This window comes from Papio anubis, chromosome 16, assembly GCF_008728515.1.
Source record: "Papio anubis isolate 15944 chromosome 16, Panubis1.0, whole genome shotgun sequence".
NCBI lineage: Eukaryota > Metazoa > Chordata > Mammalia > Primates > Cercopithecidae > Papio > Papio anubis.
Genome location: NC_044991.1, coordinates 3971336 through 3997158, shown reverse-complemented (window position 1 = coordinate 3997158; position 25823 = coordinate 3971336). Strand labels below are relative to the sequence as shown.

General features: G+C 51.8%; 1 protein-coding gene and 1 long non-coding RNA gene across 2 annotated transcripts in view; one reads left to right on the top strand and one right to left on the bottom strand.

The window, feature by feature from the left end:
- CERK (ceramide kinase) overlaps positions 1–25823 on the bottom strand; it is a 54782-nt gene that overhangs the window by 6107 nt on the left and 22852 nt on the right. Inside the window, exons 4-11 of the mRNA XM_009217523.4 lie at positions 23084–23209; positions 21006–21069; positions 17363–17508; positions 11058–11132; positions 8764–8916; positions 4378–4483; positions 2603–2679; positions 1241–1446 (exon numbers count right to left, since the gene is read on the bottom strand). Of these exons, the coding sequence (XP_009215787.4) occupies positions 1241–1446; positions 2603–2679; positions 4378–4483; positions 8764–8916; positions 11058–11132; positions 17363–17508; positions 21006–21069; positions 23084–23209 (953 nt within the window). The remainder of the gene's footprint in view (positions 1–1240; positions 1447–2602; positions 2680–4377; positions 4484–8763; positions 8917–11057; positions 11133–17362; positions 17509–21005; positions 21070–23083; positions 23210–25823) is intronic.
- On the top strand, positions 19257–19592 carry LOC116270720. The gene is made up of 2 exons (XR_004178881.1): positions 19257–19334; positions 19566–19592. It is a non-coding gene; the product is annotated as an uncharacterized LOC116270720 (long non-coding RNA).

Here is a 25823-nt window from a genome sequence, read left to right as displayed (position 1 = left end):
CAGCGAGTTCTCTCGGGCCTTGGTGCACACACGGCCCTTCTTGGAGGATGCAGCCGCTTGTGCGGGCCCCTGGGGTTCCCTTTCTGGGTGACCCGACGGCTCAGAGATGAAGGGAAACCTGGCACCCACCTTCCCCGGCGCCCACCTTCCGCGGCGCCCACCTTCCCCAGAGCCCACCTTCCCCGGCGCCCACCTTCCCTGGCGCCCACCTTCCCCAGCGCCCACCTTTCCCGGCACTTGTCAAAATGACTTCTAATGCTTTTAGAAACCACAGCTTATCTACAATGATGAACGCTTTTAACAGAATTCTGATAGTTAATTAGCAGTGATTTATAGAATTTTGTATTCTCAACAAGCACTACTTAAAAAGCCACATAAAAATAGCATGAGACTAGATCTTAAATAGAACTTAAGTAAAAAAAGAAATGTGACTAAATTTGGAGACTGTGACGAAAAGTTCCGCTTCTCCCAACATGACTAGACTTAGGTCTTCCTCTGTGTCGGCCACAGAAAGCTGTGGCAGAAGGGCCCGAACAGAACCCGCTTCTGGGAGCCTAAAGAGTCTATTTTAAGTGGCCTTCAAGGGCCACTTACATCTTTACTGGATCGCTTTGTTCTGTTTTTAACAGGAAGAGAAACAACAGACAAGAAGTTGTATTATAAACATTCATAACTCTTAGTTTCTGTGCTCAAATATATGTGTGTGTATATATGTATATGTGTGTGTACATGTGTGTGTGTATATGTGTGTGTGTGTGTGTATGAGATGGAATCTCACTCTGTCACCCAGGCTGGAGGGCAGTGGTGCAATCTCAGCTCACTGTAGCCTCCACTTCCTGGGTTCAAGCGATTCTCATGCTTCAGCCTCCCGAGTAGCTGGGATTACAGGTGCCCGCCACCACACCCGGCTCATTTTTGTATTTTTAGTAGAGATGGGTTTCATCATGTTAACCAGGATGGTTTCAAACTCCTGACCTCAGGTGATACACCTGCCTCAGCCTCCGAAAGTGCTGGGATTACAGGCGTGAGCCACCGCACCTGGCCTCAAAAATGTATCTCTTTAAATGAAATTTTACAAGGAGTAGTTGTAACCAGGAGTTTAAAGTTTGTGAAATTATAAGAAAAATTTGCCCTTCCTTCCCTTGAATTAAATAATGAATTCCTACAACACATAAACCAGGGATTGCCGGACCATACATTACTCGCCAATGGAGGTTCCACGCAAAAGCACCCCACTTACCTGGTCCTGCTGGTTGGTGTGCCTGATGAGAAATCTCAGGAAATTGAACCTGGAGCATTTCCGGATGAGGATGAGGTCAGAAGACCCATCTCCCAAGTGGGCAGCTGGGGAGAGGCCCCTAGGGCTCCGGCGACAAGCACAGGACATGTTTGTGGCGTTGATGGCCAGAAACTTCCCACAGACGACTTGCCACTCCTCCACGTCCTCTGAAGCAGAAAGAACCACGGAGACGTCACAGTTCCAGTGGCACCGGGCAGCGCCCTGCACCAGGATGGTGGGAGGCCATCCGGGCTCTCACCTGGTCATGCATTTAGCAGACACTTCATGCAACCGCCTCTTCAGCTCAACACCAAAAACATCCACCACGGAACTGTCCGCTCCGCACAGGAAGGGGTACCCAAAGGGTCACCTCCCAGAAGATAGGACTGTTGTCCCTCTCACTTGGTGACTTTTGGACAATTTAGAACAAGGGTCAGCAAACCATGGCTGTGTGTCAAATCTGGCCCGCCGCTCATCTGTGTGTGGCCTGAGAGCTAAGAATGCTTTTCATGTTTCTAAATAGTTGAAAAAGGTCTGGCACGGTGGCTCATGCCTGTAATTCCAGCACTTTGGGAGGCTGAGGCGGGTGGATCACCTGAGATCAGGAGTTAGAGACCAGCATGGCCAACATGGTGAAAACCCGTGTCTACTAAAAATACAAAAATTAGCTGGGCATGGTGGCGCGTGCCTGTAGTCCCAGCTACTAGGGAGGCTGAGGCAGGAGAATGGTTTGAACTCAGGAAGTGGAGGCTGCAGTGAGCCGAGATTGTGCCCCTGCACTCTAGCCTGGGCGACAAGAGTGACACTCCATCCAAAAAAAAAAAAAAAAAGAGAAAGAGAAAAAAATCAAAAGAATAATATTTTGTGAATGTGGAAATTCTACGAAACTTAAATTTCAGTGTCCATAAATAAAGTTTCATTGGCAGATGGCCACACCCACTCACTGTCCACTGCCTAGGCTGCGTCTGCTGGACAGAGACTGTGGTTGCCAGGGCCTGAGGTGGTCACCAGCAAGCCCTCAATGGGAAGTCTGCTGCCCCACATTCTAGAGCACCAGGACAGGAGTCCAGACTCAGCACCACTACAGCGATTCAGAAAGGGCAACGGGGACTTTCACAAAACCTGCTGCCCTACACAGTTGTACACGGCAAGTGGCAGTGACCTGATGATGCCTGGAACTAAGGAGAAATGGATTCCTGGTGCCAGACAGGAAAAAGGAAAAGCAAAGGTGGGCGGGGAGAAGAGGCAGTGCCCTGAGAGAGGACAGAAACTAACACTCCAGCACACACAGTGACAACACTGAGCCTGTGTCTTAGGAATTACCTGCAGCTTCCAAACCGTACAGCGCTTTCTTCTGCTCCTCCTCCAGCTGCTGCTTGCTTTGCCTGCAAACAAAGCATCTGAAAGACAAGAATATCACCACCTTTTAAATATGGAGCTGCAGGTGCAGTGCGTATGCTTGACACATACAGATGTATTTACATTCTTTTCACATACGAAAAAGTTCCATTTCAAAGGCTTAACTAAAAATATTCTTTGGCATATTAATTAGAGGTTTCAGAATGAGACCTACTTTTAAAATGACACATTCAACATGTCCTTCTCTAAAAGGTTTGGACATGAGGAGAAGCACAGCATGAGGACGCTGAGGTGCCACCTGGAGACGGTGTCTGCCTGGCCCTGCAGCTGACATAGCCTGGCTGGGAGAAGGGACCCAGGCACTGGTTCCTCCCGCAGACTCCTGGGATGAGAACTCATTGACTTTCAGATAACAAATCATACAGGGCTTATCTGTTCCAGTCAATAACAAGCAAATAACTCAGAACCATCGGCTTACAACTTAGTCATTCGTCTGGCACATCCTGCTGGTCTTGGGGGCTGCTGGATTCACACTGTCAAGCAGGACAAGTGTGTGCACGGGTGGAAATCGCTATCAGCCGCCGAGTTCTTTAATGCAGTGACGCAAACAGCATCTGCCTCTAAATATTCTCATTTTACGGTCTCAAATTCTTCACTTAAAAAAGGAAAGGAGCTAGGAGAAGGAGGTTCTGAAGTCTGCATGACTTGAAAGGACAAAGTAAGTGTCCTTCACAAAGGCGCAGCTGTCCCCACAGCCCCGTGTCCTCAGCCCCAGGCAGAGCAGAGACGGGATGACCATTCAGGCGCCCTCCATGGCGCCGCTAGTGAGGTCATGCGGCCTGGGACAACGACGTTTAGATTTATTTAAGGTTCTATTTACACTGGTCGGATATTACTGAGTACACTGTGTGGGGGTGGGGGGCGGGGATACACCAGGTGAGAGGAGTCACTGCTTGGTCATTCACGTATACACCATTGCAGAGCCTGCACTGGCCAAACCGGGAGAGCACAGCGTTCTCAGCTGTGGTTGACTCCACTCAGCCTCCCCTCCCTGGCGGGACGCCTCTTTCCCTTTGCATCGTCTCTCCCTGGGCGGCTGCCCTGGCTCTGCCCCCTAACCCCTGGCACCAGCCCTTGTTGCCAGCTCAAGCCTTCTTGCTGAGGGTCCCCTGCCTTCCTGTGGGGTTGAGGGTGTGCCTGGCCTGGGCTCTGCTTACTGTAGAGTGGGCTCCTGCCTTGGAGCACGGGGCTAACACGGGTGCGGGTCTCAGCCAGGAGTGCGGACAGGAGGGTCGCTGCTGAGAGCACACACTCCAGCCAGCTCTGCCAACAGTCCTGCCACCAGCGCCCTGCACGCACACGGTCACCGAGAAGGCATCTGCCATCCTTTCCTGCCTGCATTTTTTCTCCATTAGGCCCCCGCAGGGTGCAAAGGGAACCCCAGCAGGGGCAGACCCTGTGCTCAGCCCCCACTCCAACAGTGGGTGTGGGACCCTCCCCCAGAGTCCTCATCCCTGGCACAGAAGCGGCTGCCTGAGCAGGCCATGAGGACAGAGATGGGGACAGCAAGCCCCACGCACGCCTAGGCCATCATGGGCATCAACAGGCATCGTGTCTCTGGGCACGCTGCATCCAGCACCCTCCACTACATTTGGAAAATACTTCCGCATTCACCTTCCTAATTGTTCTGCTTTATTTCCCGTCATTTGCAAGAGAAACACACACAAAAATGCACTTACCCTGCCCGGCAGGGTTTCCCGTCCCTTGGAGATCCCACCGTGTGTTGTGCAGGGAGGAAGGACACTGTCCCTTCATAGCAGTGGTGGGAGAGAAAGGTCTTTAAACCTGGAAACAGAGTGCAGCGAAGAAAAAACGTCCACAAGGGTCCTTGCTCGGTGACGATGCTGTGCTGGGCAGTGTCAGAAACGTTGCTGAAACTGCATCTGCCTAAACTGTCTGCCGGAGGGAGAGGCCAGGCCTGCTTCAGGCAATGTCACCACTGAGGGCAGTGGCAGGATCTCTACCCTCCCGCGGGATAACAGCACGTCTAGTCATGGTGCTGGCGCCTTCTGACACCCACTGATGCTGGGACAGTCAGGGCTCTGGCCACTGTTGACGCCAGCAAAGCAGGGCCTTTGCCATCAGCCACCCCGTGTAGCCTCGATGATGTGGCCTGTGGGGTCCAGTGGCTCAGGGTCATCCCCTCCACCCCTTCATGAGGGTTGGCGATGCCCCCACCTGCCCCAGGGCGTGGCCCCCACTGGGGTCAGCCACAGCCCCTGTGACATCCTAAAGAGCTCAGGACAGAGGCCAGGGCCGCTGCCACCCAAAGTCTGGGGCCGCCCTCCAGGCAAATGTGTGCTGTCCATGGGCTGCCTGCAGCCTGGCACCCAGGGCTGTCTGGGAAACACCACCAAGCAGGATAGCAGGGACTGGGCAGGAGGCGGGAGGGGGGCCCTGGGGTGCCGTAGGCCACACCAGGAACCTGGCCGTGTCCTGAGTGTCTCAGGGCGACATCATTCCTCCCTGTCTGATGCTGGGGCTGGTGCTGCCCTGTATGACATCTGGGGTGGCAGTGACAGCCTGCAGGGAGCCCACCCCCAACCTTACCCCAACATACAGAGGCCTCCATCCTCCCCACACATCCCCGCCTGCAGACAGCAAGCCCACAGCCAGTGTGCACCGCCCAGGGTGGGGGAAGCTGCCGGCAAGAGCGGTCTGGCTCCCAGGACATCTGTGTGCCTGAAACTCAGCTCCCAACTGTCCCCAGGACAGCCCTGCCTGTGGGTCTTGGACCTGGCATGGGCCAGGTGCCTGGAATGCACTCAGTAGGCGGGCCCTTCCAGGCTGCAGCTCCGCCTCCCTGCATGGTGGCTCTGGCCTCTCTCCCTGCTCCTCCCATGGGAGTCCCACGAGGACATCGTGTACACGGCCCTGGGAGGAGGCCGACCCACCAGTCAGCAACCTTCCAAGCCAGCTCCCCGCTCAAGTGCAGGGCGCTGGGGGGCAGCGGCCTCATCACCCAGATGCAGCCTCCAGGGTGACGCCTCACTGGCTTCTGACGTCCCAGGTTCTGTCTGCCCCTAGATGGGTCCCCAGATGTCCTACCGGCACCTAAAACTCCACTTGGCTTAACAGAGTATGTCATTTCCACAGGCTCATTCTCCTTCAGTGCCCTCTGTACTGCCCCAGAATAGCCGGACGCTTTCCGCCTCACAGCCACTGAACCCAAACCCACCTTCTTGAAAGCATCTCAGGCCCTGTGGCCAGGATGGGGATCCCGAGACCCAGGAGGCATCTCCTGCCTTGGGGCTCTCATCCTGGTGGGAGGGACAGAGCTGCAGCCACTGTCTGCGGTGATGGGCTGAGGGCCAAGGGAGGGCCAGGCATGCAGGGGGCTGCCTGCCACCCCACCCCAGCAGGCAGGGACAGGGAGGGGGCGTCCCAGGGGCCTTGCTGGGCAGAGCCACACTGGGCTCAACAAAGGGCAGTTGGGCGAATGGCACAACCCAAACTGCTTCCTAAAATCCTCACAGCTTCTCTCATTTTCTCGGTATTACCTTTCTTTTTTTTTTTTTTTTGAGACGGAGTCTCGCTCTGTCGCCCAGGCTGGAGTGCAGTGGCCGGATCTCAGCTCACTGCAAGCTCCGCCTCCCGGGTTCACGCCATTCTCCTGCCTCAGCCTCCCGAGTAGCTGGGACTACAGGCGCCCGCACCTCGCCCGGCTAGTTTTTTGTATTTTTTAGTAGAGACGGGGTTTCACCGTGTTAGCCAGGATGGTCTTGATCTTGTGACCTCGTGATCCGCCCGTCTCGGCCTCCCAAAGTGCTGGGATTACAGGCTTGAGCCACCGCGCCCGGCCGGTATTACCTTTCTTAATAAGCCTTAGATAAATACCTAACTTTTCCATTTCTTAGGTTTTAATTTTCAAGCCACACTAGTTTTTTAATTTCGTCAGATCTTTTTAAGCTTCGTAAAGTTTGCCAAATTACTATTTCTTTCTCTCATATGAAAAGGGTTAAGATTTCAGTATTAGGAATTGCTCGATTTAATTTGATACAGATGTATCTGAAAGCGAACTGTAAAGAGCTGGGAAAGTCAACTGGGCAGCGAGAATGGCAAACCGCACGGTCTACATCTTCTTTTCTCTTTTCTTTTTTTCTTTTCTTTTGAGACTGGGTCTGGCTCTGTCGCCCCAGCTGGAGTGCAGTGGCCCAATCTCTGCTCACTGCGGCCTCTACCATCTGTGCTCAAGGGCTCCTCCTGCCTCAGCATCCTGAGTAACTGGGGTGCCTGGCTAATTTTGTTTTTAATTTCTGTCGAGATGGGGTCTCCCTATGTCGCCCAGGCTAAAATTCTACTTTTCTTTTTTCTGAGACAGAGTCTCGCTCTGTGTAGTGGCATGATCTCGGCTCACTGCAGCCTCTGCCTCCCAGGTTCAAGCGATTCTCCTGCCTCAGCCCCCTGAGGAGCTGGGACTATAGGCGCCACCACCATGCCTGGCTTGTTTTGTATTTTTAGTAGAGACAAGCTTTCACCATGTTGGCCAGGCTGGTCTTGAACTCCTGACCTTAGGTGATCCACCTGCCTCGACCTCCCAAAGTGCTGGGATTACAGGCGTGAGCCACTGCCCCTGGCTAATTCTATGTATTTTTAAAGTTCTCCTTTTCCAGCATTTAAAAGCTGCTGATGTTGCACCCACTGCCTGACGTGTGCAGACTGCAACTCTTGTGTCTGAGCTCGAACCAGCCTTCATTTCTGGTTCATTCTAAGCTCTGTGGTTGGGCAACAGGTTACCACCATCTGGCCCGAGGCCCCAGCACAGCCCCGGGAGCCTGGGGGACCTGTGTGTTCCGAGGCCCACCCGGACCTGCCATGTTGGATGCTCTGGGTTCTTCCAAGCCCTCCAGAGGATGCTGGTGCCCACCACAGTCTGAGGACCCCTGGGCTCAAGGAAGAGTGAGGCAGGATAAGGGCAACCTCTCTGTGCCTGTTTTCTCGGTGATGCAGGAGGACCTGCTGGGGCGAGAAGAGCACTGTGCAGAATGAAAGCTTTTGGGCTTCGGGGAGCACGGTGTGGCATTCGCTCACACTCGTCCTTCTCTGTGCCCGCCGCGGCCTAGCCGTAGGAAGGCAGAATCTTGCCTGTTTTTTTCATGGACACGTCCCTGCATCAAAAACCAGGCCCAGCATAAAGCAGAGGCTCAATAAATACGTGCTGAGTGAGTGTATTTCACTTACACGGCTAGCTACGGTGTAACTCCAACAAAACCACGAGACCTCATTGAATGAAGTGAAGGATACTTGCGCCTGAAGTTACAGACAAGCTTCCGCACAGATATCCCAGGCTGAATTTCTGCACAAAGCTCTTGCCACTTTGACTAATAAGCTCAGAGTGATTATAAAACTATTGTTTTCCAGGTCGGGCGTGGTGGCTCACGGTTATAATCCCAGCACTTTGGGAGGCCGAGGTGGGCAGATTGCTTGAGCTCAGGAGTTTGAGACCAGCCTGGGCAACAGGGCAAAACCCTGTCTCTACAAAAATATACAAAAAAAAAAAAAAAATCAGCTGGTCAAGGTGGCGTGTGCCTGTAGTCCCAATTAGTCGGGAGTCTGAGGTGGGAGAATCGCTTGAGCCTGGGAGATTAAGGCTGCAGTGAAGCGTGATCGTGCCACTGCACTCCAGCCTGAGTGACAGAGGGAAGCCGTGTCTCAAAAAAATTTTTTTAAATATATTTTAAAAAACTATTTTTTTCCAGTTAACACTTCCACTTGACCTGTGTGGGGGGGCCTCTGTCACCTGCCTACCAGATGTGAGAGGCTGGTGGCCTGGCGTCTCGGGGTTCCAGCATCTGGGGCTCTGGAGTGAACTTCATCTGTCATGGTGTCTATTCTGTGGCTTACGCCTGGGTCCAGGGGGCAGGATCTGGTTCAGAGCAATCCAGGTTCCAGTCCAGACCCCGCCACGTTCTGGCCACGGCACATTTCATGAGGCCCTTAGCTTCCCGTCTGCAAGCAGGCGGGGGCCCACCTCTGACGTTGCTTCGTGGATTCCGTCAGGTAACGTCTGTGAAGGCAGCAGAGGCACGACCAGTGGGGGGCGAGTCTGCATGATTCTGAGTTACCTGAAAAGTCGTATCTGGCAAGACCCAACCATCGTTTCTTCTCACTGTCCTTGATGATGTCCCCGTAGAAACCGTAGCCCAGCAGGGACACGGAGTAGCGGAGGAGTGTGCTGTTGTGGTGGACGGAGGACACGTCCATGGCCAGTGAGTCCCCTGTGGGAGAGAACAGCCATGAGGGAAGACAGCCCGCTCTGGCCCCGCCCCATCCACTCCATCCCCTTCAACAGCACTTTGCAAACACGGGAGTTACATTTAAAAAGTGTGAAAACAAACACAAGGCATTCAATACAAGGATTCTCTCTCCTGGGGTATTGGATGCCATATTTTTTATTCAAATGGCTGAACTTCACTCAAATTTCTAAAACAGGCTTGGGGAGCTGTCCTGTGGGGACTGAACAAGAGCATATCCATGGGCTCATGAAATGTCATTAACTGAAAGGATGGTGGTTTGAGAATGAAGAAAAAGCACATGGCATTTTAAAACACAAAATCAAGCCAAGCGCAGTGGTTCACACCTGTAATCCCAGCACTCGGGGAGGCTGAGGCGGGCAGATCACCTGAGGTCAGGAATTCCAGACCAGCCTGGCCAAAATGGTGAAACCTTGTCTCTACTAAAAATACATAAATTAGCCAGGCATGGTGGCATATGCCTGTAATCTCAGCTAGTGGGGAGGCTGAGGCAGGAGAATCACTTGAACGTGGGAGGCAGAGGTTGCAGCGAGCCGAGATCACGCCACTGTACTCCAGCCTGGGCCACAGAGTGAGACTCTGTGTCAAAAAATAAATAAAATAGGTCAGGTGCGGTGGCTCACGCCTGTAATCCCAGCACCTTGGGAGGCTGAGGTGGGTGGATCACCTGAGGTCAGGAGTTCGAGACCAGCCTGGCCAACATGGTGAAACCCCATCTCTACTAAAAATACAAAATGAGCTGGGCGTGGTGGCAGGCACCTGTAATCCCAGCTACTTGGGAGGCTGAGGCAGGAGAATCGCTTGAACCCAGGAGGTAGAGGTTGCAGTGAGCCAAGATCACGCCACTGCACTCTAGCCTAGGCAACAAGAGCGAAACTCTGTCTCAAAATAAAATAAAGTAAAATAGAATAAAATAAAATAAAACGTAAAATCAGAAGTAGGCCGGGCACAGTGACTCATGCCTATAATCCCAGCACTTTGGGAGGCCAAGGTGAGAGGATCACTTGAGCCCAGGAGTTTGAGACACAGGGAGAACCCATCTCTACAAAAAACCACAAAAATTGGCCAGGTGTAGTGATGCACTTCTGTAACCCCAGCTACTTAGGAGACTGAGGTGGGAGGATCGTTTGAGTTCTGGAGGTCGAGGCTGCAGTGAGTCAAAATCATGCCACTGTACTCCAGCCTGGGTGACAGAGTAAGACCCTGTCTCAAAGAAAAAAAAATTCTGACTGGGCGCTGTGCCTCACGCCTGTAATCCCAGCACTTTGGAAGGCCGAGGCAGGTGGATCACCTGAGGTCAGGAGTTCGAGACCAGCCTGACCAATATGACGAAACCCCATCCCTACCAAAAGTACAAAATGAGCTGAATGTGATGGTGGGAGCCTGTAATCCCAGCTACTCGAGAGGCTGACGCAGGAGAATTGCTTGAACCTGGGAAGCGGAAGTTGCAGTGAGCCAAGATAGCGCCATTGCACTCCAGCCTGGGCAACAACTGGGAAACTCTGTCTCACCAAAAAAAAAAAAATTCTAACTGGCTATTTTAAAATACACAATTTCTGTGACCTGTCTACTGGGATGAGGAACAGGCGATGGCACTAAAGATCTGTCCTGCCAGAGCCCACCGTGCTGAGTGCCATGGGAAGCCCCTTTTGCTCTTCCTGACCAGGGCTCTGCGTCCTGGACTGAAGCCTCCAGGCCTCACAAAGGCATGCGTTCCACATCCGGCAGCCCAGGCACAGCTGCCCACGCCCACTGCCATGGGCACCACCGCAGGATGTGGGCGGCTTCCCAGCCTCGGGGCAGCAGCCTCTGGAAGAGGAACTGAGCAAGAGTCAGGTGAGCTGAGTGAGGGCATCGCACATGCGGTGGATTCTGTGGGAAAGAACTCGGCCCACACTGGGCCTGCCCCCAGGATGGCCGTCCTGACAAGATGGCCTCAGAGCTGGGTGCTGAGTGGGATCACAGGGCAGCGAGCAGAGCAGGGGGGACACAGCATGACCCACGTTCCAGGACAGGACGGCAGCGGCTGGAACGCGCGACGGGGACAGGCCTGGGGCACAGGAGGCCCGGCTGCCACCGTGCGCACGTGCAGAGGAGGGGCTTACCAACAACAATGTGCAATGCTGAGGTTTCTGCGTCACTGGTGCCCACCGTGGAGTAACACACGCAGTCTGTTGACCCTGTAAAGGGAAAAAGAAGGTCTTGAATATCATCAGAATAACTGAGAATTGTAATCGCCTCCCAATTCAGTGAGTGGTACCTCACTCCTTTCCTTCCATGGCCCTAGAGTCAACACTAATGAATAAATAGAATTTACCTACAAAATGAATGTGGAAAATACTAGCGTTGATTCCTCAAGAATATCGAGATTGGGTTGGGCAGTGGCTCACGCCTGTAATCCCAGCACTCTGAGAGGCCGAGGTGGGTGGATGACTTGAGGTCAGGAGATCGAGACCAGCCTGGCCAACATGGTGAAACTCTGACTCTACTAAAAATACAAAAATTAGCCAGGAGTGGTAGCATGCATCTGTAATCCCAGCTCCTCGGGAGGCTGAAGCAGGAGAGAATCATTTTGATCTTGGGAGGCAAAGGCTGCAGTGAGTCAAGATCACACCACTGCACTCTAGCCTGGGCGACAGAGTGAGACTTCGTCTCAAAAAAATTAAAAAAAAAAAGGGCAAAAGTAAACAAACAAACAAAGTGCCAATGAGCGTTTAAGATTACTTAACTTTTTTTTTTTTCGAGACAGATACTGCTCTGTAGCCCAGGCTGGAGTGCAGTGGTGTGATCTCAACTCACTGCAACCTCCGCCTCCCAGGTTCAAGCAATTGTCCTGCCTCAGCCTCCTGAGGAGCTGGGATTACAGGCATGCGCCACCACACCCAGATAATTTTTGTATTCTTAGTAGAGACGGGGTTTCACCATGCTGGCTGGTCTCAAACTCCTGACCTTGTGATCTGCCCGCCTTGGCCTCCCAAAGTGCTGGGATTACAGGTGTGAGCCACCCACCGCACCTGGCCCTCGTAAACTTTTGAAGCGGCTGGATGCGGCGAAGGTCACATACGGCCATCACTTGAGATCTTAATACTAGGACAGGCAGCTCGGGTCCCTGCTTCAGTCTGACATTCGCTGTGGACAGGGCCGGCTGCAGTTTACGCGTATTTTTATCCTGGGCTTCACCGGCTCAGATGAAAGGCAAGTTGCAGCTGCCCCAGCTGATCACACGGCCTTCCCTCAAAGGACCAAGCTCAAAAGAATGATCTGCATCCACAATCATCACCCACACCTGTGGGAGTGGCTATGCTGGCCCTGAGCATTCCCCACACAGCTGAGTACAGCAGTTCCTCATCCACCCGGCCAGCACTGCTGCCACCCCAGTAACGACCAACCACACGCTCCCATTCACACGGGAAAGACCGGGCTCCAGGGAGGTTGCTCCCAGCACACACGCGTCATCTCCTTGAGCCTCTCTGTGCCTCAGGTCATTAGCGGGCAATGCTGGCTGAAGTTACGAGCAGCAGATGCAGTCACAGGCTAACAGGACCGAATGAATGGCGGTCTCTTCTTCCTACAGATGTGCTAATGCACCTATATGAATACGTATGTGGAAGAGACTTGGAAGATAGAACATGCTAGATCAGGTCGCAAAGCAGCTGGAGCCATGCCCTTCAGATGCTCCAGTGACATCTGTCCTGGAAGCAGCTCAACACCTGGGATCCCAGGACCCCAACCCCCACCTGCCCCTCCTGCCCCCAGCCAGCAAGACAAGCAGTGACCTCTGCACCTTCTAGGGGCTGGAACCCTGGAACATAAGTGAGTTCAGGTACCTGCTGCCACCACTGGCCGTGCATGTCCAGACGGCCTCCCCCATAGGGTCTGTGGCTGTCAGGTCTCACTCACGACTCTTGTGCCCCCAGGCTAGTCCTCGGGTTGCCATGGCGACCGTTACAGGGCCACCCTTGGGTGCCTCCCTCACCCTTACTCCTCCACTCAAGGCAATGCTGTGGCTCAGAGACTCCACACAGCCCCCCACCAGCTACACCCCGGAGATTCAGACCCCCTCTACCATCCAAGCCACCAGCATTCTCACCGGGGCCCACGTGCTCTTAGGACCAAATGCAGAGAGCGGTATCAGAGCAGAGTCAGACGCCACCCGCTGCGGAACCACCGCCTCAAAGACCTCCTGCTGCATGGCAGAATGGAACTCGGCATCTCCCTAGGGCCCTGCCGGGCCCCTCCCTCCCCAACCCCAGCCACACTGGCTTCCTTGTCCCGAACACCCCCAGCTCCCCCCACCTGCTGCCCTCTGCACCAGCTGACTCCAGGCCTAGGCCCCTCACCTGTCACCTCTCAGAAAGGCCTCCTGGACACCCATGGAAAGGGGCCACAAAGAGACCCTACCCCCGAACCCTCCCCCTAGTGGCGTTTGCTACACTGTGCACCCACCCTGGGAAAGGCTTTTATGCCCACATTTGGTGGGGTGCCTGCCATCCTCTCCTGGGGCAGAGGCCACAGCCAAGGTCTAGAGGAGGGCAGGGCACACAGCAGTACCCCCACCCTGACCACAGGGCAGGGCACACAGCAGTACCTCCACCCTGACCATGGCGAAGTGCAGCCTGCATCCCCACGAGCACTCCGGAGCCGCAGGTCTCAGCTCCTGAGGTTGTTTTGGATTTTAAGAGCTGAAGGTTTTAGGGCTTAGTGCTGCCACTGGCAAATGGTGACAAAAGACAGGTTTCTTGCAAACAAGGTAAGAACCATACAGCATAGATGAGAATGCAGAAAAACAGAATTCATGGAATCCAGAGTGCACCACATACAAAGTTAAAAGACCAAAACCTAATTTGGAAAAGAATTGTAAGACACAAAAACCAATGAAGGGCAAATAACATATAAACAATGTTACGGACAATTAGAAAGTGACAGGCCGGGCATGGTGGCTCACGCCATGTAATCCCAGCACTTTGGGAGGCCGAGGTGGGCAGATCACGAGGTCAGGAGTTCAAGACTAGCCTGGCCAACATGGTGAAACCCTGTCTCTACTAAAAATATAAAAATTAGCCGGGCACAATGGCAGGCGCCTGTAATCGCAGCTACTGGGGAGGCTGAGGCAGGAGAATTGCTTGAACCTGGGAGGCGGAGGTTGCAGTGAGCTGAGATCATGCCACTGCACTTCAGCCTGGGTAAAAGAGCAAGACTCTATCTCAAAAAAAAAAAAAAAAAAAAAAGTGACAATGCCCTCTTGCTTCCGCATGGAAGCAAGCAAGGGAAAGGAAGTTTACAAAAGCACACAATGCAAACAGCAAGAGGATCTGTGAAAACAGTGTGGCCTCATGCATAATGAAAGAAATACAAATAAACAGAGTAAATAAAGATAGTGAATAAGGCAGCATACTCAGCCTATCAGATGGGATAAAAGTTAAACCACAGACAAACCTCCAGGCTGCGCCAGGCTCAGGAAAACTCCCCCTCCCAGCCCCGTGGGTGGCCTTCATGGGAGAATTAAGTGGGCCCAGAGACTCCACGTCAAGGGATGTCCACAAGGAAATGATGACCTGGAGCCTCTGAGAGCCACACATGTGAAGGGGTCAGGGTCCTTCATGAGTGTGGAAGATGCAGAGAGAGTACGGAAAGAAGGATGGGAGGGCCTGGGGTGAAGAAGTGTGGAAGATGCAGAGAGAGTACGGAAAGAAGGATGGAGTGAGGGCCTGGGGTGAAGATGGCAGGAGACGGAGCCTTGATCTCACTCAGGCACGCGTGGCCTTAGGGAGACACAGTGCAAGGCCGACAACTTTGGTTGTCTGGGTCATTCAAAGAATCGGAACGGGCTGGGTGCGGTGGCTCATGACTGTAATCCCAGCACCTTGGGAGGCCACAGCAGGCAGATCATTTGACGTCAGGAGTTTGAGACCACCCTGGCCAATATAGCAAAACCCTGTCTCTACTAAAAATACAAAATTAGCCAGGCATGGTGGTACACACTTGTAGTCTCAGCTACTCAGGAGGCTGAGGCAGGAGACTCGCTTAAGCCCAGGAGGCAGAGGTTGCAGTGAGCCGAGATAGCACCACTGCACTCCAGCCTGGACGACAGGGTGAGACTGATTCAAACAAACACACAAACAAACAAACACGAAGAACTGGAAGGCCACTTGAACCGGCGCCAGCCAGCAAGACAAGTGGTGACTGGCCAGGCATGGTGGTGCACGCCTGTAATCCCAGCACTTTGGGAGGCAGAGGCTGGTGGATCATTTGAGTCCAGGAGTTTGAGACCAGCCTGGGCAACGTGGCAAAACCCCATCTCTACAAAAATGTGAAAAAAAAAATGAGCCAAGTGTGGTGGTGCACGCCTGTGGTCCTAGCTACTTGGGAGGCTGAGGCAAGAGGATCACTTGAGCCTGGGGCAGTCTAGGCTGCAGTGAGCCACGATCATGCCAGTACACTCCAAACTAGGTGACAGAGTGAGACCCAGTCTCAAACAAAAAGACAAGCCGTGATCTCTGCACCTTCAGGGCCCGGGAGCCTGGAGCATGTGTGTGAACATAGAGCTCGACCTGACACAGCTGTGCTCAGTCTTTCAACAGACATCTAAGAGAGCCTCTCGGTGCCAGGGCTGGGTGCCCCACTGAGGACACACCACTGAAAGCCAGCGCCCCACCTTCGGGGAAGACAGACATCAGCCAGGGCCCAGGGGCCCTCCTGAGCCATCCGCTCTGGCCAGCTCTTCTGCTCTCCCCACTCCTCACTGCCTGGCAGGAACCGAGAGGTCGGTGGCACACACGAGGCCTGAGAAGGATGCGAAGAAATCCAGCAGAGGCTCCGCCGAGACCCAGCGGCACATTTCTACAATGCTTTGGTTTAACTGAGAGACTTGTTACGAGAAGGGGGTGCTGAGAGCTTTTTCTCTATTGAGCTATTTCTTTTTTTTGAGACGGAGTCTCGCTCTGTCACCCAGGCTGGAGTGCAGTGGCACGATCTCGGCTCATGGCAACCTCCGCCTCTCGGGTTCAAGCGAGTCTCCTGCCTCAGCCTCCTATGTATGTATTGAGCTACTTCTAAAGAACGATTTCTCCCCTTCGTGTCTCCCAGCCAGGAGCCGGGCTGTTCTTATCAGACAGGACTCTTCTCAGGCGAGCGGCATTCTTCTAAAACTCATCAGGCGATATTACGAAAAATTCTTCTCTATAAATAACCGCATCCCACCTTCCCCAATAGCCAAAGGGAAGGGGTCCTCACCAGACGATCATCCCTTTCCTATATGCTTAAAACCGTGACCTTCGTCAACTTGTTGCTAACAATTATTAGTAATTCATGAGATATTATGCTAACACAAATCCCCCTAAAAATGAATCTTGATATTGAAAACATCCACAATGTCACCATCTATGGGCAACACTTTGCCTCACACCGTTATTCACAAGCTCTGTCATTAAGGAGTAACGGCTTAAGTTTAAAGGACGACTCCTTCAAGTAAACACTGGCCCACAATGTCACCTGTCGGAGGCAGGTTAGAGTTGAGAACAGCACGCACAGAGAAGGTGGCTCGGGGACTCTGTCCCTCGTGAGGGCTGGCCTTTCCCTTGCTTTGCAGCAAAGTGGGCTCTAAGCCTCCAACTCTGGCTCCCATCTGGTGACCTTGTGACCTCACCCCCAGTGCCTCCTGTTTTCATTCATAAAATGGGAATGACTGTGATGCTCATGTCCCAGAGCAGTGACCAGAGTGAAAGTATGCACTGTGCCATCACCCTCGGGGCCAGACACAAGGCCAGAGAGGACAGAGGCACCTCGTCCCCTGGCAGGTCATTCACAAAGCCTGCAACTCACCACACTCAGGCCCTCACCTTGACTCAGCTTAACACCATGATTTTTCAAAGAACAATCACAGAAGGATGTGCTTCCCAGAAGGATGTGGAATGGACCAAGCCAAACCAGCACTTCAGGACACAGCCCAGCTGCTCCCAGGCTTAACCAGGACCTGCCCTTGGTTCCGCCCCCACCTTTCCTGCTCAGTCTCCTCTCAACTCCCCAGCCTGACTCCTTCTGCCCACACCCACCCAAACTCCCAGTTCCTTCAGGTCCAGAAGTCACTTCTTCCAGAACGCACCCCTGCCGACCTACCTACCTGCTCTGGGCACCAGGGGCTTCCCCACTCCAGGATGCGCCCCCGGCGGCAGGATTCTCCTGCCTTGCGAGAAGCAGCCTTCGGGGGAGTCAGGCAACTTTCCACAAGTGTCTGCTTCACTGGGGTCATACTCTCAACGATGTCGCCCCAAGAGTGGCCCTAATGGTAGGAAATCTGTACGCACTAAACTGAGTATAATTGGGTTATTAAGTGTCCGAGGTGGCTGCTTGTGCAGAACAATTCCTAAGGATGGGAATGAAGAGAACAGAGAACACCAGGCCGGCTCCGTACCCGCGGGAATGATTCCGATCCGGAGGCTGCTGGGGACCAGCACGGCCCGGGGGTGGTTCTGGTCGACCCCGGCGCTCCTCTGTGTCCTCCCAATCAGACCGTGCAGCACCTCGCTGAACATGCCATCTCCGCCGACAGAGACAATGCTGCAGGAGGAACACAGCTGGTCAGGGCTCCTGCAGGTGCGGTCCTCTGAGCACAGCAGGCCTGAGGCATCCAGCTTCAGGAGGGGCAGCCTGCGCGCCTGGCCCTTGGCAGGTGTCTGGGACTGTGGCTCCTGAAATGTCCCTAAGTGATAAGGTCATGCCTCCGTACCGGTTGGCCTAGACCACGTGTACAAATAACAAGATTTATGGCAAATACTGGCTTTCCTTCTGTGAGTCTGCAATTCAGGTTGCCAGGCAGAGAATGCCTGTACCGCATCGAAAACACTACACTCTGGGTCTCAGGACTCAAGTTTGCGGGGCAGGAACCGCAGGCCTGTGCTGCTGCATTTGTGGGAGCAGAGAGGGTGCACTCCAGGCGACTCGCACTGCGGGAGAGGCACAGCAACCTGCACGGACACGTTTCTCCTTTGCTGAGCCCGCTGTGCAGCCTTGCTGTGTCCCGTCAGAAATCTCAGCCGAGAGCACGACTCTAGCTCAGGCAGCAAATCACCAGCCGTGTGGGTGGTCTTGAGGACCCAAGGCAAGAGCAGAGGGGACGGAATAAATGCTGGACAAAATGGGTCATGAGACAACCTAAGGAGAGGAGACGGAGAAAGGGGGCAGTGCTGAAGGGAGTAAAGATGGGTTGGTCTTAGGGCATGATGTCCTATGCTGGGGGTGACCCACAGGGAACTAACACTGAGGCAGCAGAATGAGAGGTGCAGGCATGGAGACAGACATGTCACTGCAGCCCAGAGGGAAGGCAGAGAACAGAGCTCAGGTTTCCTGGACATCTCCGTAGCCTACAGCAACCCAAGAGCTCCCATCACCTGGGAAGAGAGGGCTGCATGTGGAAGCGCTGCCCGTAGAGGAATGGCGTTGAGTCGACTGGGGGTGCAGCCTGAGAGTCCTCCCTCAAACATGACAGCATCAAGGCGCCTGCCCATTCCCCAGTGGGTCTGGCTGTGCAGGCGTGCCCAGTTTCTAGGGCTGGGATCTCTGCCCACCACCCACCACACAGGCCACCTGCTTCGGGCCCGGCTCCCGTGGGAAGGCTCTTCGCCCTTCCCCGTAGCCTACACCTTGTGCTGGGGTCGCCTTCCCAGTGGGGCTGTGGTTTCGAGGACAGGGCATCCTTGAACGTGCAGTGTAGCCCCTGTGCGTTCACGGATCACTCAGACAGGCAGCTCAGCCGCAGGAAGAGCAGCCCTCACCGGCCAGGCCTCCCGGCCTCCTGCAGGGCATGTCCCTGGGTTTGGGGAGGAGGCGTGCCCTCAGGAGGCGAGGCCCACGGCATGACTGGCTGATCCCTTGGCTAGGGTGGGTGCAATAAGGTACCAGCCCCATCCCTGCTGAAGAGTAAAGACTGTCTTCCTGCCAAGCTGCCGTCGGGTGGAGTTGGTGAGAGGGAAGTGCGTGGAGGAGCTGCCGTCGGGTGGAATGGGTGTGGGGGAGGTGCGTGGAGGAGCTGCTGTCGGGTGGAATGGGTGTGGGGGAGGTGCGTGGAGGAGCTGCTGTCGGGTGGAGTTGGCGGGAGGTGCGTGGAGGAGCTGCCGTCGGGTGGAGTGGGTGGGGGGGCGCGCTGGGGGGAGCTGCTGTCGGGTGGAGTTGGTGGGGGGGAGGTGCATGGAGGAGCTGCTGTCGGGTGGAGTTGGCGGGAGGTGCGTGGAGTAGCTGCCGTTGGGTGGAGTGGGTGGGGGGACGTGCTTGGAGGAGCTGATGTCGGGTGGAGTTGGTCCAGGGGAAGTGCGTGGAGGAGCCGCCATTGGGTAGAGCGGGTGGGGGAGGTGCGTGGAGGAGCTGCTGTCGGGTGGAGTTGGGGAGACGTGCGTGGCGGAGCCGCCTGCTTCCTGGAGCTCATGAACAGAACACTCCCGTATTAGGAGGGGGGCAAAGGGGTATCCCTGTCAACACCTGGGGGCAGGGGCTCCTTTCATTTCCCTTTCTAACCTTAGCACCAGCAGAGTGCTGGGACCTGGCGGACACCCGATAATGTTTGTGGAATGAATAATGATTTCAATAAATACTTGCTGCAATTGATAACACATTGCTCACAGATTCCAGATGGAACAGAGAGAAGAAAACAAGAAGCCAACCAATGACAAGGCCATTAACCGCAGGAGAAGAGCTCGACTCAAGAGGAAGAGTGCAATTTTAAGCGTGAAGAACAGCATCAAAAGAACTGGACAGACTTGAGTACATGAATTCGAAAACTTCTACTGGCAAGAATTAATGCCATAAGCAAAATTAAAAGACAGTCTCAAAACTAGCCAAAATATTTGCAAAAATATGAATGTAAATATGAAATGCCTATTATTTGTTGGATAAAAGAACAAATGACTAAAATTATGGCCAACAAAAGAAAATGGGCCAAAGACATAAAAATCAATTCCAAGAAGCCAGCTAGCCAATAAACATATTCCTTAAAAGATTAGAGACTTGCACATGTCAAATTAGCAGAGAAATTTTATACTGATAATACCAAACATGTTGACAAAGACAGTAAATAATGTACTATAAGACAGAATGTAAGCTGGCCGGGCACGGTGGCTCGTGCCTATAATCCCAGCACTTTGGGAGGCCAAGGCAGGTGGGGTGGATCACCTGAGGTCAGGAGTTTGAGACCAGCCTGGCCAATAGGGCGAAATCCTGTCTCTACCAAAAACACAAAAATTAGCTGGGCATGGTGGTGGGCGCCTGTAATCCCCGCTACTCCGGAAGTTGAGGCAGGAGAATCTTTTGAACTTGGGAGGCAGAAGCTGCAGTGAGCTGCGGTCACACCACTGCACTCCAGCCTGGGCAACAAGAGAAAACCTCCGCCTCAAAAAAGAAAAAAGAATGAAGTTAATAGAATCTCTTTCGAAAGCAATATGGCAGTACACAGCAGAGATTTTAAAATGTTAATCTCCTATGACTAATTTCATTTCTAGGAATTTACCTTTAAAAATGTAGATGTATGCAGAGAGATTTATGTACAAGAACGCTATCCTATTCTAAGAGCAAAAATTGGAAAGAGCCTAAACATCTACAAGTGAGAGGCTAAATAAATATGGCATGCCCACATAATGGGCCATGATATGGGCATTAAAAATAGTACCTCTGGGAACTGTTTGGGAATTTTGGGGAAAAGAAGAATCCCAAACTGTAAAAACGACAGCATCTAAACTTTCTTGATAACGTGCTTGGTTGATTGGCTTCTCTGTCTACGCAGCGCCGCATAAGCACGTCTCGTGAAAGACTGAACGGAAACAGAACCAGCAAACAACCATTCTCGCCCAGCCCAGCCAGGGAGGAGCGTGTGACTCTGCACTTTTCTGCCTTTTTTTTCTGGCCTTTCTGTAAGGAGCATGTTTACTTTTACAATTGGTTGTGGGCGGAGGGATGGGGGCGGGGGGGGGGTGCAGATTTAGGAAAGGGAGCTCTCAAAACTAAGAGAGGTGGGTGGAACCTTTTTCATTAACAATGGACTCAATCCCGATGAAAGACGGCTTACTCACCCGTCGTATTTATCTATGTTAATCTCATACAGAGTCTCCTTGGCTTGATTAGCATGTTCAGTAACTGTGGGGAAAAATTACGTCACGCAGTTTATATTCACATCTGGGAGTCCTCTTGTAAAAGGCAAATCATCCATTCTTTTAAAATGAGTTCCTGTAACACCTTCAGGTGGGTTTCCTAGATAAAATGCTTTCTTCAATCCTACATGGCTCTTATGGGACGGGATCAAACTAACCTCAGGGAACGTGAACATGGCCCTCTCGTGGGCCACAGTCTGCCGGATGAGATGCAGCATTCCTGGCATTTAATTGCTGGCAAATAATAATTTCTTTGAAAGAGATTACATCTGTTTTATAATTTTTCCTTATTATACAAGTTTCCTTACTACACAAGTTCCTTATTTTACAACTTTCAAAATTATACTCTATACCAAAATGTAGTAAGATGTTAGTGTAGTCTCTATACCCGATGTAAACTTCTATTGAAATTCTACTGTACACACAGTTTTGTACCCTTGTTTTCCTGGTATATCCCAATCACCTTGTTATCATTAAAAATCCCTTGTAGGCTGGGCACGGTGACTCACACCTGTCATCCCAGCAGTTTGCGAGGCCGAGACGGGCGGATCACGAGGTCGAGACGGGTGGATCAGGAGGTCAGGTGATCGAGACCATCCTGGCTAACACGGTGAAACCCCGTCTCTACTAAAAATACAAAAAAAATTAGCTGGGTGTGGTGGCGGCCGCCTGTAGTCCCAGCTACTCGAGAGGCTGAGGCAGGATAACGGCATGAACCTGGGAGGCAGAGCTTGCAGTGAGCCGAGACCACGCCACTGCTTTCCAGCCTGGGCGACACAGCGAGACTCCATCTCAAAAAAAAAAAAAGGAAAAAAAAAATCCCTTGTAAAGACCCTTTAGAAACGCTACATTGCCAGGCGCGGTGGCTCATGCCTGTCATCCCAGCACTTGGGGAGACCGAGGCGGGTGGATCACGAGGTCAGGAGATTGAGACCATCCTGGCTAACACGGTGAAACCCCATCACTACTAAAAATGCAAAAAATTAGCCGGGTGTGGTGGCACATGCCTGTAATCCCAGCTATTCGGGAAGCTGAGGCACGAGAATTGCTTCAACTTGGGAGGTGGAGGTTGCAGTGAGCCGAGATCATGGCACTGCACTCCAGCCTGTCCAGCCTGGGCAACAGAGTGAGACTCCGTCTAAAAACAAAAATAAAAATGAGTAAGTTGTTTCCAATGATTTGCTATAATACAAAGAGTGCAATGGGCTGTTGCGTGCATCCATCTCTGTGAACTTGACTGTGTCCTAGGAGAGATTTAGAAAACATAAAATACTGGGCAAAAATGCCCTCATTTTTCAGGCTCTCAACCCACATTACCAAGTGACTTTTTAACATCATTTCACAAAACACGGTCTCTCCCCACCTTTCCACATCCAGCACTTGCACTGTGGTACTGTATTATGCATTCTGAATGTCATTTATTGGTGAGATTATTTCTAAGACTTATTAATCCTTTGTGTCTCCTCTTTTGATAATTTTCTGACTATAATTGTTGCCCTTTTATCTTCTCAGTGTTTTTCTTGATGCCTTCTATGCTGAGACTTGGCTGGAAAATACTAAGTTATTTATTTTGCATTCTTCCCATTGTGGTATGTAAAAAAAAAAAAGTTCTATTTTGTTTAAAATAATCTTACAGGATAAAAATCTTGGGCTGGGCACAGTGGCTCATGCCTATAATCCCAGCACTTTGGGAGGCTGAGGTGGGTAAGACCGCTTGAGCCCAGGGGTTCGAGATCAGCCTGAGCAATATGGCAAAACCCCGCCTGTACAAAAAATACAAAAATTAGCCAGGCATGATGGCACATGGTGTGGGAGGCTGAAGCAGGAGGATTGTCTGAGCCAGGGAGGCTGAGGTTACAGTGACCACGACTGCTCCACTGCACTCCAGCCTGGGCAATACAGTGAGACACCGTCTAGAAAAAACAAACTTTTCTAGTGACTATACTTGAATCATTTTTCAAACTTACTCCTACATAGTTAACACAGAATTTGCACCTTACCGATGATGTCAGTGGTGATGGAGGCTAAGGTGAACAGTGGTGCCACTTTTCTTTCATATATCCGCTTGCCTTGTCCTTTTCCTCCAAACGGGTTGATAAATACCAGTAAATGCTTTGGTCTGGACGCTGCAAGACAACAACATGTAAATAGCAATGAAAATAACAAAATCAAAATGAAGAGCTCTGCTACTGGACAAAATCAAACCGTGGGGGTTTTAGGATTCTGCTTAGTATTATCTGAAGGAAAGTATTTTTAAATGTTAAAGAACAATGACAAAGAGTTTCCTGATCTGTGAAACAAGAAAATTAACAGGTTGTCCAACTGAGCAAAGGCTATGTCAGACACCATGAAAGTCCCACGAACTCAGAATTCCGACTGAGACGGACTCTCTCTGCTCTGAAGGGTGCTGTCGGGTGTACATGCTGGGGCGGCAGCCTCATTCTTCTGCAGGTGAAGGAGGCGAGTGTGCGGACAGCAGGAAGAAGGAAGGAGACGTCGGGAAGAGTCTTAGGAGAAGCGGACAGGCGGGCATGGAAAGAAGAAGCCACACAGGGAGATGCTCGTGGAGATGGAAAGACAGAAGCCAATAACCTCACTTCCGTCTCTCCAGGGACCCCACCAAACTCCCATGTTTGGGTTTCCTCAGTCACCCCCATTTTCTTATAACAACTTCCACATTTCTGTTTTGGTGGGTTCATGTAACTCTGCTACTTAAAATAACACGCTTAACTAACAAATCAATACAAGCAACAAGACAGTATCTGCCCAAGAAAACTGAAAACTTAAGTCCATACAAAAACCCAGATACAGGGCCAGATGCGGTGGCTCACGCCTGTAATCCCAGCACTTTGGGAGGCCGAGGCGGGCGGATCACGAGGTCAGGAGATCGAGACCATCCTGGCTAACATGGTGAAACCCCGTCTCTACTAAAAAGAAATCCAAAAAATTAGCCGGGCGAGGTGGCAGGCACCTGTAGTCCCAGCTACAGCTAAGGCAGGAGAATGGCATGAACCCGGGAGGCAGAGCTGGCAGTAAGCCGAGATCATGCCACTGCACTCCAGCCTGGGTGACAGAGCGAGACTCTGTCTCGAAAAAAACAAAATAAAACAAAACAAAAAACCCAGACACAAATGTTCATCACAGCACTCTACACAACAGCCAAGCAGTGGGAACAGCCCAAACGCCCATCACCTGAAGAAGAGATCAACGAGATACAGTCCACACATCCATGGAACATCTTTCAGTCATGAAATAAGCAAAGTACTGGGGCGCGACCAACATGACTCAATGTGAAAACAGTACGCAGAAAGACTGAAGCCTTCCACCCTGGAGCACACGTCACACAGTCCCACGCACGTGAAGTTCGAGAGTGGGCAAAACAACCACAACCACAGCTACAAGACAACACCAGCCTGGGCTCCCTACCTGACTGGGAAACATCATGAGAAGACTTCTGGGGTGACAGAAGCCTGGATGGGTTTGAGTTACAAAGCTTTGTGTGTTTCAGAAGTCATTGATTGACACTTAGGATTCTGGCCAGGCACAGTGGCTCACGCCTGTAATCCCAACATTTTGGGAGGCCAAGGCAGGAGGATCATATGAGCACAGGAGTTCAAGACCAGCCAGGGCAATACAGTGAGATCCTGTCTCGACAAACAATCAAAAAAATTAGGCCACGCTCAGTGGCTTATGCCTGTAATCCCAGCACTTTGGAAGGGCGAGGTAGGCGGATCACTTGAGGTCAGGAGTTTGAGACCGGCCTGGGCAACATGGTAAAACCCTGTCTCTACTAATAATACAAAAATTAGCCGGAAATGGTGGCAAGCGCCTATAATCCCAGCTGCTCAGGAGACTGAAGCAGGAGAATCATTTGAACCCAGGAAGTGGAGGTTGCAGTGAGCCAAGATCATGCCATTGCACTCCAGTCTGGGTGACGGAGTGAGACTCCATGTCAAAAAATAATAATAATAATAAAAATAAATAAATAAATAAATTAGCTGAGTGTGGTGGTGTGCGCTTGTAGTTCCAGCTACTCTGGAGGCTGAGGTGGGAGAATCACTTGACCCCGGAAGGTCGAGGCTGCAGTGAGCTATGGTTGTGCCACTGCATTCCAGCCTGGGCTACAGAGTGAGACATCACTCCAGATTCTACCAATATTACAAAGAAAATGAAAGAATTTACTACTAAGTTCATGTCAATAAACTCACAAATTTGGATGAAATGGTTAAACTTCTCAAAAAGCAAAATTTGTCAGAAATACCAGAAGAAATAGAAAATCGGAATAGTCTGACAGCTAATAAAGACACCGAAGCTATTAATGACAACTTCCCATGAAGAAAACTCCACGGCCAGATGGTTTCACAACTGAATTCTTCCAAACATTTAAGGAAAAAATAGACTCAAGATTATAGGAACTCTTCCAGAGAACAGAAAAGAACAAACATGTATGAACTCTTTGTATGATGCCACTGTGACCTTGGGAACAAAACCAGACAAGGTCGTTATCAGAAGGGGGCTCACATTCAGACATCCCTCCCCTGAACCTACGTGCAAAAATCCTAAACACAATATCCACAAGTCAAATCCAGTGATACATAAACAGAGCACTATCTCACAACCAAGAGAGGTTTGTTTACTCCAGGAATGCGATAATGAGAAATTAATCTAACTCAACAAATTAACTGAAAGAAAGTCATACAATCATCTCAATTGATGCAGAAAAGACATTTATCAAATTAA